The sequence below is a fragment of the Mus caroli genome, unplaced genomic scaffold (assembly GCF_978045245.1).
Source record: "Mus caroli unplaced genomic scaffold, Mus_caroli_1 scaffold_8, whole genome shotgun sequence".
NCBI classification, from domain to species: Eukaryota; Metazoa; Chordata; class Mammalia; order Rodentia; family Muridae; genus Mus; species Mus caroli.
In genome coordinates, this window is record NW_028227263.1 from 127,775,974 (window position 1) to 127,787,838 (window position 11,865).

The 11,865-nt window shown below is 43.1% G+C and overlaps 1 protein-coding gene across 1 annotated transcript; it reads left to right on the top strand.

Moving 5' to 3' along the window:
* The first annotated feature begins 3,036 nt into the window (after nt 1-3,036).
* LOC110299303 (oocyte-specific homeobox protein 6-like) lies at nt 3,037-4,520 on the top strand. The gene is made up of 2 exons (XM_021168975.2): nt 3,037-3,618; nt 4,047-4,520. The coding sequence occupies exons 1-2, from the start codon at nt 3,037-3,039 to the stop codon at nt 4,518-4,520; spliced, it is 1,056 nt and encodes a 351-aa protein (XP_021024634.2).
* The last annotated feature ends 7,345 nt before the right edge of the window (nt 4,521-11,865 follow it).

Sequence of the window (11,865 nt, forward strand, 5' to 3'; positions counted from 1 at the left end):
CCGTAGTTGTGAACACTGAGGATCAGTCAAGTGCAGGGATAGGGGCGGTCTGTGAATGAGCAAGCAGGAGGCCCCAGGTGCTCTGTTCTCCATTCTAGGCCCAGGCCCGAGTCCTGTGTCATGCAGAAAGCCTGGATCAATTGATGAGAGGGTTTACTGTAGGAGGTGGGGACTTTGGAGTTTCTCAGATTTCTTTCTCATTAAACGTGTGCATGTAGGACTAGGGGAAAGTTACAATGGGCTCTCCAGTGACCGTGGGACCAGAGTGAGGTTTGCCGTGGCCTAGATAGCGCATGGTGGTGCTGGTGAGTATTCTGACTCAAAAGCGGCACAGGCATCTAGAAGGTGTAACAAACAATATTGGGTGTTTGGACCAAACCTTTAATTCTAGGACTCAGAAACAATTGGCACGTGGCTCTCTGTGATTAGGAAGCCAGGCTTGTCTGTACAGTGAGATCCAGGACGTCAGGGACATCTATAAGGACCCTGTTTCAAAAAAAAAAAAAAAAAAAAAAAAAAAAAGAAAAGAAAAATAGGAGGAATTAGGTGACATCACTGGGCAAAAATGAGCAGGTTCCCTGGGAAGCACCATGAGAAGAGGCCCATTTCTTTTTTCCCCCCTTTTCTATTTACCTATTTTATCTATTTATCTTTCTTTTTAAGATTTTGTTTTTTTTTTTTGTTTTTTTTTTTTGTTGTTTTGTTTTTTTTGTTTTTTTGTTTTTTTTTTGTTTTTTCGAGACAGGGTTTCTCTGTGTAGCCCTGGCTGTCCTGGAACTCACTCTGTAGACCAGGCTGGCCTCGAACTCAGAAATCCGCCTGCCTCTGCCTCCCAAGTGCTGGGATTAAAGGCGTGTGCCACCACCGCTTGGCTTGTATTTGTTTTTGTTGTTGTTGTTGTTTTGTTGAGACAGGGTTTCTCTGTGTAGCCCTGGTTGTCCTGGAACTCACTCTGTAGACCAGGCTGGCCTCGAACTCAGAAATCCACCTGCCTCTGCCTCCCAAGTGCTGGGATTAAAGGTGTGTGCCACCACCGCCCGGTTTAAGATTTTTTATAAGATTACTTTTTTTTAAAAAAAAATTAGATATTTTCTTTATTTACTTTTCAAATGTTATCCTCTTTCCTGGTTTCCCCTCCGAAAACCCCCTATTCTCTCCCTCATCCCCTTCTTACTAACCCACCCACTACTGCTTCCTGGCCCTGGCATTCCCCTATACTGGGGCATAGAACCTTCACAGGACCAAGGGCCTCTTCTCCCACTGATGACAAACTAGGCCATCCTCTGCTACATATGCAGCTAGAGCCATGAGTCCCACCATGTGTTTTCTTTGGTTGGTGGTTTAGTCCTAGGGAGCTCTGGGGGGTACTGGTTAGTTCATATTGTTGTTCCTCCTATGGGGCTGCAAACCCCTTCAGCTCCTTCAGCTCTTTTCTCTAGCTCCTTCATTGGAGACCCTGTGCTCTGTCCAGTGGATGGCTGTGAGCATCCACTTCTGTATTTTTCAGGCACTGGCAGAACCTCTCAGGAGACAGCTTTATCAGGCTCTTGTTGGCATCCACAATAGTGTCTGGGTTTAGTGATTGTATATAGGATGGATCCCTGGTGGGGCAGTCTCTGGATGGTCATTCCTTCAATCTCTGCTCCCTTTTTCTTTTATTGGATATTTTTATTTATTTACATTTCAAATGTTATTCTCTTTCCAGGTCTCCCCTCTGTCACCCACCATCCCATCCCCCTTCCCCCTGCCTCTGTGAGTACTCCACCCACTCACACACCTACTTCCACCTTCCCGCCCTGGCATTCCCCTACGTTAGGGCATGTAACACCCTCAGGCTCAAGGGCCTCTCCTTCAACAACAAAGCCATCCTCTACCACATATGCGGCCGGAGCCATGGGTCCTTCCATGTGTACTCTTTGGTCTGGCTGGTTGACACTGTTGGTCCCCCCATGGGGCTGCAAACCTCCTCAGCATATGAAGCTCAAGAAGGAGGTCCATTTCTTAAGATAGTCACAGAATATTCAAGGACAAATTTCTTCTAGACGGTGATGAAAGAGGTCAGGTGACCTGAAGGGATGGGTGTGGTGTGGTGTGTTGTGGTTGTATGTGCCTTTAATCTAAGCACTGGGTAGGGTGGCAGAGTCATGTGGATCTCTAGGAGATCTAGGTCAGCCTTGTCTAAGTTGAGTTAAAGGACAGCCAGGGAGCTCATACAGATCAACCCATTTCTCAAAAATATCAAAAGACAACAAAGTTGTCTTCCACCTGTCCAAGTTTCCATAAAGTATGTCTGCAGACTGAGTATGTCCACTGGGTGGGAATGTCTGCTGGATGTGAGGGGATGGAAGGAGGGGCCTATGTGAGGGTCCTGGGTGGAGATTCAATGAAGGCCAAGTCCTTGGAGTAGAGTTTCAATACCAGAGTGGGTTTGTGCTAGATGTAAGAGCCTTATTATTTCCAGAGTAATTAGACCTTGAGTGATTCTGTGTAGATGAGGGTGGGATGGGATCACATATGATCCTGTTCTATGGCTCTTCACTCCTTGGTTAGAGTCAGAGATTCCAGCAGAAAGGAAGAGGATCTGTGACTTTTTAAAAATTAAATTATTTTATTTATTTGCACTCCAAATGTTGCCCCCTGTCCATGTCGTAACTCATGGAGTTCTTCACCCCTCCTCACTGTAGGCTCTGAGAGGGTGCTCCCCCACACAGGCTCCCCTCGCCCACTCACCCACCTACTCCCACCTCAACGCCTCCAGGGATCTAGGACTTTTAAACTTTGTGGGAGGACATTCAATTGCTAGCCTCCCTGGGCTGACAGAATTATATTAACACAGGAGCTATTTGCATGTTTATGCAATGTTGAGCATACTTAAAGGCCTGGGAGACAGAGGCAGGTGGTCAGAAAGAGTGAAGCTCCTGACTGATCCCTGCTCTATAGGAAGTCCAAAGCATGTGCTGGGTAGGTATGGTTGGTGGTCTCTGGAGCTTTTCTGATATGTTTCCTTTTTTTCCCCCTAGGTTCTCCTGTAGGAACATGCTTCAATACAATCAGAGCCCACATATGCCCCAAGATCCCTCCTTGCATTCAGAATTCCAAATGTCTTCAAGTGTACCCATAGAAACCAGTTTTCAAATGCATCAAGAGCCTGCAAGGAATTTGCCTTTCCAAGTGTGCCAGAGTCCTCTAGTGATCCCAAGAAGTTCAATGCAATCAAGTCTTTCAGTCCCTGAAAGGGACCTATGTCCGCAAGAGTCCCCGCAAGAGTCCCAAGGTCCTTCAAGAAAATCAAGTATACAAATGCAACCAGGTCTTGTAATGGACCCAGGTTTACCAATTCTGAGAAGCCTCTTAATGCATTCAAGTCATCAGATACCTTCAAGATCCTCAGTGAGATCTGGTTTCCAGGGTTCTCTAGGACCTATGGTGCGGTCCCCTAGTTATGGTGACCGACGAATCAGCCTTGTGACTCCAAGGAAGCACCGGAAAATACGCACTGTATACACCGAGGAACAAAAGTGTGTGCTGCAAGAACATTTTCATAAGTGCACATACCCAAACCAGGATCAATGCATGGCACTGGCAGTTTTGGTTGGTGTCACAGCCAATGACATCCAGGTATGTTTCTCTTCCCTGTTTCTGACAGCCACAATATCTACTTCCCCCTCTCCCTGCAATCAGACACCTGATCTCTGTGCTCTTAAATTCTTGGGACAGCCTGGACAGTTGTGGAAGGTACATGCATGTGGGGCTGAACTTCACGTTCTGCTTCAACCTGGGTACCAACATGGATGAATATTATTCTCCTGCAGGACTTCAGAGCCCATAGTTTAACACAGGACACACTAACTGAATCTTCCCTAGGCTTTTGTTGTCAGGTCATATACATTCTATCTTACTACAATCTCTTAGGGACCTAGAGACTCAGACTTCTCTGTTGCTGACTCATGCAGCATTGCTATAGAAACTCCTTCCATTCAGAAGCTTCACCTAGTGACCAGTTGGGGGAAAACAGGTATTCCTCTGATGTCTCCTTTGTTTTTCAGATCTGGTTCAAGAACCACAGGGCTAAGACCAAGCGGGCGAGTCTCCAGAATGTTCCAGCAGCACTGCCAGAGACAAATGGAAGCTCTGAAGCTGTTTCTGAGTCAGTCCACTTTCCTGATTCCTTACCTGTTGTTGCTTCTGACAATGGAGAGTCCATGTGGTCAGGCACATTTGGTGAGGATTCCATTCCCAACCTCAACTGCAGCCAGGAATCTTCTCTGCCTCATTATCAGGCCTGTGATAGTGCCAGGTGTTGTCCGCAAGAATACCTGCTTGATGGCCATGCCCCTGTTACAGCTTGGAACTCTGGTCAATCAGCAGCAGTTGAAGTCCAGACTGGCCTAGCAGTAGCTGAAGCTCCAGTCGTCATGGTAGCTTCCACCCAAGGTCCAGAGTATGCTCAAGATTCAAGTCCATCTACAGAGGAGCTCTGGCAACGGGTTCTTGAAGACTTTGATGAGTTGGAGGATTGAGATACACCCCCATAAAACACCTCTCACCCCCCTTGACTTATCCAGGCCTTTATAGAAAGGAAGATGTTTGTTAGTGTATTTGGAGAAATTAAGTAGGCCTATCTGTAGTAGTTTCATGTCACTGGTTTATATAGTGGGATTGTTTAAAAAACATGGAAAATATTCCTTCCTTATTGTTGAATTACATATTCTTTAAATAAAAGAAAGAAAACATTTACTGGAGATTTAAAAAAATGTTTTTGTCAGTTTTTTCCCCCAAATATTTATACACGTGAATGCCTGCAATGCATGTATGCAACTGTCTTGGACTTGGAGGCAGAAAAGGGTATAGGATTTTCTGGAGTGAAACTATAGACAGTGGAGGTCTTACATGTGTGTTTGGAAATGAGCTAAGATCTGCTGTTGCTTCTAAGCAGTGAGCTCTCAAGGTCATCATTAACTAGACAGCAAGTTCAAGGGCAGTGTAAGGCACACCAGGCCCTACCTGAAACAAAAGTATTGATAAGAAACTATTCAATAGAAAATGCATTGGTCAAGTCTAGCCTAGTGTAACGCTTTCTTGTCTTTGGCTTATACCAAGAGCAGTTACAGGACCAGTGTCTTTGCAGAGGCCAAAGAAGCTGGATAAAGCCTGGGCAGTTGTGACTCAGGCCTTTATTCCCAGCACTAGGGAGACACAAGCAGTTCTGTCTCTGAGTTTGAGGTCAGCTTGGTCTATAAAGGAAGTTCCAGCACAGACAGGGCTACTCAGCGAAACTTCCTAGAAAAATTAAGGAGAAACAGTCAGACAGAGAGACAGAGACAGAGAGACAGACATAGACATAGACACAGAGAGAGAGAGACAGAGAGAAAGACAGAAAGACACAAAGAAATAAACAGATTGAGAGACAGAGAATGAGAGAGACAGATTTAGATCCATACAGACAGACAGAGTGAGATACGAGGTGTGGTGACAATAAATGCAAGCAAGATAAAATGTCCTGAGAGGAAACAAGGTTTCCAAAAGGAAATCAATTAAATTTGCATTGAGAGCAGAATGCCACCATGAAATACTAAAGGGTACAGTAAAATCTCACTCAAGGGATGTTGGCCTCTAATCACAACATTTGTTGGGCAGTGGAATGAGAAATTCATTCAACCTCAGTCATCCAGTGAGTTTGGGATTAGTCAGAAAATAAAAAATCTGAAGCTGGGTGATGGCACAGCTAAAAGACCTTGTCATGAACCCTGACTGACATTTATGTACATGATCCACACTGTGGAAAGGCAAAACTAGTTTATACATGCTCCTTTCTAATATCCACCGGTGGACCCTGGTAAGATAATGACCAGATTCATACATAAATAAAACACGTCATAACATTTTTCAACCTATTTCCTTTTCCCCTCCCCCTGTAAATATTGTGTTTTGTTCCCAGGATCTCACACATCCTGGGATTTGAACTCAGGACCTTCAGAAGAGCAGTCGGTCCTCTTGAGCCATCTCACCAGCCTTCAGCATTTTTTTCTTAGTATCATTTAGCTTAGGGACAAACTAGAAGCAGAAACCCAGGCACCAACCTGCCAAAACCTTGAGGTCTCTGTGCAGGGGCCTTTAGGAGTCTTCGTAGATAGCACAGCATATACAGGGCAGTTGAGGGGCCATTTAGAAATTGTGCATGGCCCAGGAAGAGGAAAGTAGTCGAATAAGGGAGCAAACAAGGTGGTCGAAGACTGAACAGGCAATTGCCCTCTAAAAATGGATGCTTAGAAGAGGAAGGAATGGTCAAGAACCTTGGAAGCAGTGAGTAGAAATTCATTTCCTGAGAAAATGACTGACAAGTGCAGCCACAATTTCTTCTGGGCTGGAGCCTCACGAGGGAAAGGCCAGTTTTTCCTTAGTTTTCAATTTCTACACAAACTTGCCACCCTATAATTGCTCTGGAATAGTGATTAAATCTTGAACATTGTGATGACTCACACCTATAATCAGGACTCAGAATTCTGAGTCAAGGTCATCTCTAGAACAGTCTGGAATAATAGAAAGACCTTGTCTCAAAAGTAAAACAAAAGACAACAAAAGGGCTGAAGAGATGACTCAGTGGTTATGAGCATTGACTGCTCTTCCAGAGGTTGTGAGTTCAATTCCCAGCAACCACATGGTAGTTCATAACCACCTGTAAGGGGATCCGATGCCCTCTTCTGGTGTGTTTGAAGACAACTTCAGTATATATATATATCTCAAATAGGAATAAATAAATACACAAGACTAGGTCTTCATGGGGTAAAGCTGAAACCTGAGTGTTACTAAAGTGTGGGTGACCATGATGGATCTGAGGTTCTGTGGAGTGGGTGGATAGAAAGATTGGGAGGAAAACTGAGTTTCAGGTTTGTAGAAATATGTAAGTGCAAGTCCTTTGAGTACAGGTAAAACAGACAAATGATTGGGCAAGCTACAGCAGCCCACAGGTTTCCTGGTGGCTACATGAATTGTTTAGAAAGGAGGGGACAATTAAGAGGTGACACCAGTGGTCAGGAATGAGAAGGACCCCTGTACAAAAGGCTGAGAAGACCCCCAATCCTTGATATGGTCACTGAGTAGGGAAAGCCAAATTTCTTTTGGGCTGCAGCCTCAAAGTACAGGAGTCCCCAAGTGATGGAGCATAGGCTACAATTGTTTGTCAGGCTCTATCCAAACCTGAATTGAGTATCTCGGCCTACTCAATTAAGAAAGATGTCTTCAAAGTCAGGTGGTGGTACGCGTATTTCATTCCAGCACTGGGGAGGCAGAGGCAGGTAGATCTATGTAAGTGCTATGTCAGCCTTGTCTACCAAACTGAGTTACAGGACAGCCAGCTAGTTTATACAGAGAAACCCTGTCTTAAAAAACAAAGAAATAGGGGCTGGAAAGATGGCTCAGTGGTTAAGAGCACTGACTGCTCTTCCAGAGGTCCTGAGTTCAAATCCCAGCAACCACATGGTGGTTCACAATCATCTGCAATGTGATCTCATGCCCTCTTCTGCTGTGTCTGAAGACATTACAATGTACCCATATAAATAAAATAAAGCTTGGCAGTGGTGGTGCATGGCTTCAATCCCAGCACTTGGGAGGCAGAGGCAGGTGGATTTCTGAGTTCTAGGCCAGCCTGGTCTACAGAGTGAGTTCCAGGACAGCCAGGGCTACACAGAGAAATGCTGTCTCAAAAAACCAGAAAATAAAATAAAATAAAATAAAATAACATAAAATAAAATAAAATAAAATAAAACTCTCTGGGCTGAAGAAATGGCTCAGTGGTTAAGAACACTGACTGCTCTTCCAGAGGTCCTGAGTTCAAATCCCAGCAACCACATGGTGGCTCAACCATCTGTAATGGGATCTGATGCCCTCTTCCAGTGTTACTTATATACAATCAATCAATCTTAAAAAAAAAAAAAAACAGAATAATCAAACAAAAATAAAAAAAATGATAGATGCCTCAACCTAGCCAGACTGAGTGGGGCCACAGGGTGGGGCTGGGAGGGAGTGGTTGCTGGATATAGGGATAAAAGGTGGAACTGCTGAGGTTGTTTTATTCAGAGATTCAATTAAAGCTTCAGTACCAGTGGACATCAACTTTAGATCCTCAGCAACAAAGGTAGCAGATACCTCAGAGTAATGAAATAAAAACAAAGTTTTTCCAAGCAAATGGACCCAAGAAAAAGATGGAGTTGCCATTCTATTATCTACTCTACAGACTTTCTTTTTTGGTTTTTCGAGACAGGGTTTCTCAGTAGCCCTGGCTGTCCTGGAACTCACTTTGTAGACCAGGCTGGCCTCAAACTCAGAAATCCGGCTGCCTCTGCCTCCCAAGTGCTGGGATTAAAGGCGTGCGCCACCACGCCCGGTTCTACAGACTTTCAACCAAAGGTAGTCAAAAGAGTTGGGGAGGACACTTCATGCTTCTTAAGGGAAAACTCCACCAAGATGACTTCGCAATTATGAACATTTATGCCCCCAAAGCAAAGCTACCAATATCCATAAAAGAAACTTTACTAAAGCTCCAATCACATATTGAACACCACACAATAATAGTGTGAGACTTCAACACCCAGTTTTCACCAAAGGAAAGGTCATCCGGACAGAAACTAAACAGAAATAATGATACTAACAGAGGTTCTGAATCAAATGGACCTGACATATCTATAAAACATTCCACCCAAACACAAAAGAATATACCTTCTTCTCAACACTTTATGGAACCATCTCCAAAATTGACCATATACTCTGCCACAAAGCAAGCCTTGATGGATACAAGAAAATTTAAATAACTGCTTGTATTTTATTAAACTTGCTTGTATTTTATCAAACTTCCATGGTTTAAAGTTGGACTTCAACAACAGAAACAACAGAAAGCCTACATCCTCTTGGAAACTAAACAAGTTGACTCAATGATCCTTGGGTCAGGGAAGAAATAAAGAAAAAAAATGAAAGGCTTTATAGGATTCAATGAAAATGAGGATACAATATACTCAAACTTAGGGGACACTATAAAAGCAGAGGAAAGTTCATAGTGCCAAGAGCCCTCATTAAGAATTTAGAAGCCGGGCAGTGATGGTGCACACACGCCTTTAATCCCAGTACTTGGGAGGCAGAGGCAGGCAGATTTCTGAGTTGGAGGCCAGCTTGGTCTACAAAGTGAGTTCCAGGACAGCCAGGGCTGCACAGAGAAACCCTGTCTCGAAAAACAAAACAAAACAAAGAATTTAGAGAGTTCTAATACTAACAAATAATGTGTACATTTGAAGGCCCGAGGGGAAAAAAAAAAGAAGAAGCAAGCATGCCCAGGAGGAGTAGAAAGTGGGAAATAATCAAACTCATGGCTGAAATTGGTCAATTAGAAACAAAGAGATCAATACAAAGAATCATCAAATCCAAGAGCTGGTTCTTTGACAAAAATCAGCAAGATAAAAAGCCCCTTAGCCCAACTAAATAAAAGGCAGGGAGACAGAATCCAAATTAACAGAATCAGAAATTAAACAGGAGACATAACAATGGGCTCTGAGGAAATTCAAAGAATCATTAGGTCTTACTTCAAAAACCTATACTCCAAAAACTTGAAAAATCTAAATGAAATGGATGATTTTCTAGACAGATTCCACTTGCCAAAGTTAAGACAACGTAAACTATCTAAATTGTCATATAACCCTCAAGGAAACAGATGCAGTCATTAAAATTCTCCTAACTGAAAAAAAAAATCTAAGGGCCAAGATGATTTTAGCACAGAATTCTATCAGATTTTTCAAAGAAGAGCTAATGTCAATATTCTTCAAAGTACTGCACAAAACACAGAAGGAACATTGCCAAAATCATTCTATGAGGTAGCAGTCACCCTGATACCTAAGCCACAGAAAGATTTAAGAAAGAGAGTTTCAGACCAATTTCCCTTATGAACATTGATGGAAAAATACTCAGCAAAATACTCAGCCACTGAATCAAAGAACACATCAAAGAAATCATACACCATGATCAAGTAATCTTTATCCAATGGATGCAGGGGACTGCTTCAATATATGAAAACCCACCAATGCAATCTACCATATCAACAAACTGAAAGAAAAAAAAATCACATGATCATCTCATTAGTTGCTGAAAAAGCCTTTGAAAAACTCCAACACTAGCTTCTTTAAAAATCTTATAGACATTAAGCACAAAAGGTACATAGGTGAAGTATGAAATTTTTTTAAGATTTATATATTATTATATCTAAGTACACTGTAGCTGTCTCTTCAGACGCAGCAGAAGAGGGCGTCAGATCTTATTAGAGATGGTTGTGAGCCACCATGTGGTTGCTGGGATTTGAACTCATGGCCTTTGGAAGAGCAGTCAGTGCTCTTAACCGCTGAGCCATCTCTCCAGCCCTGATGTATGAGTTTTATTGGGTTCACTTAGAGATTGTCATAGACAAGGTGGAGCAACCAAAAACTTGAGTAAGGTCAGGTGGGTAGTTGCTGGTTTGAATGGACTTCATTATTTCGTGTGGTATTTATGTCATTTTAAACTTACTTTTTAAATTGTTTATGGAAAAGAAAAAGGGCCGGGCGGTGGTGGCACACACCTTTAATCCCAGCACTTGGGAGGCAGAGGCAGGCGGATTTCTAAATTCGAGGCCAGCCTGGTCTACAAAGTGAGTGCCAGGACAGCCAGGACTATACAGAGAAACCCTGTCTTGAAAAAAAAAAAAAAAAACAACAACAAAAAAAAAAAAAAAAAAAAGAGGAAGTCCTTGACTATGAAGATTACAGATGTGAGTAAGAGCTTGGGTTGGGGAAACAATATGATTTTATACATAGTCACATATATGAATGTACATTTTTAATCTGGATGATGGTTTTTCTGTGTAGCTCCTTCTGTCCTGTAAAGTGTTTTGTAGATGAGAAACTAACAGTGATGCCCCTGCCTCTGCCTCCTGAGTCCTTTGAATAAAGGTAGACATCCTGAGAGACTGATGATATATTTTACAGGAATTTCCCCCCTAAACAGCCAGGAATTGTTTTTCTGGGTAGAAAAAGATCTCTTATAGGTCTGTGAAGAAAAGAGTTTCCTGAAATGACAGACCCTGACTCAAAAATCAGTGAAAGAAAACTAAACAACTGTGATTCAATTAATAAGACAAGGACTGTTTGGAGTGGCACTAAAAGGAGTGGTTTTTTTTTTTTTTTTTTTTTTTTTTTTTTTTTTTTTTTTTTTTTTTTTGAGACAGGGTTTCTCTGTGTAGCCCTGGCTGTCCTGGAACTCACTCTGTAGACCAGGCTGGCCTCGAACTCAGAAATCCGCCTGCCTCTGCCTCCTGAGTGCTGTGATTAAAGGCGTGCACCACCACGCCCAGCTAAAAGGAGTGTTTAATCTTAGGTTCTGCAGTGAGGGAGGAGCCAAGGAGTGGGTGGATCTTTGAGTATCCTGCCTGGATACTCAAGGCCTGGTTCCTGGAGAACTAGTCAAACAGAGGAAACCAAGCAAGGCAAAACAACCTACTGTTTGCCAGGTGAGTTGATGTCTATAAGACTTTTAAAGAAGCTAGTGTTGGAGTTTTTCAAAGGCCTTTTCAGCGTTTGTATATGAAGGGTCTGTTGGAGGTGGTTACCCTTATAGAGGAGAGAGGGAACTAGTGGATGAAGAATTTTTGGTACTATTCTGTGGCTGGTGTATGTGTTTGGAGGTTGATGTCCACCAAATCCCACGAGAGTTGGATAGATGGTCCTGAGAATAGGCAGGAGCAGTTTGAGTGTTTCCCCATAGATATCAGCACTGGGAACCATAGGCATTCAGGGCTCATAGAAGACTGAGGAAGAGGGCTGGTGGGACACCATGTTGTGGCCCAGCTACTAT

Coding starts and splice junctions, on each gene's coding strand:
- LOC110299303 (XM_021168975.2), top strand. CDS start 3,037: ATGCTTCAATACAATCAGAGCCCACATATGCCCCAAGATCCCTCCTTG. Junction 3,619..4,046: donor TCACAGCCAATGACATCCAG/GTATGTTTCTCT, acceptor TTTGTTTTTCAG/ATCTGGTTCAAGAACCACAG.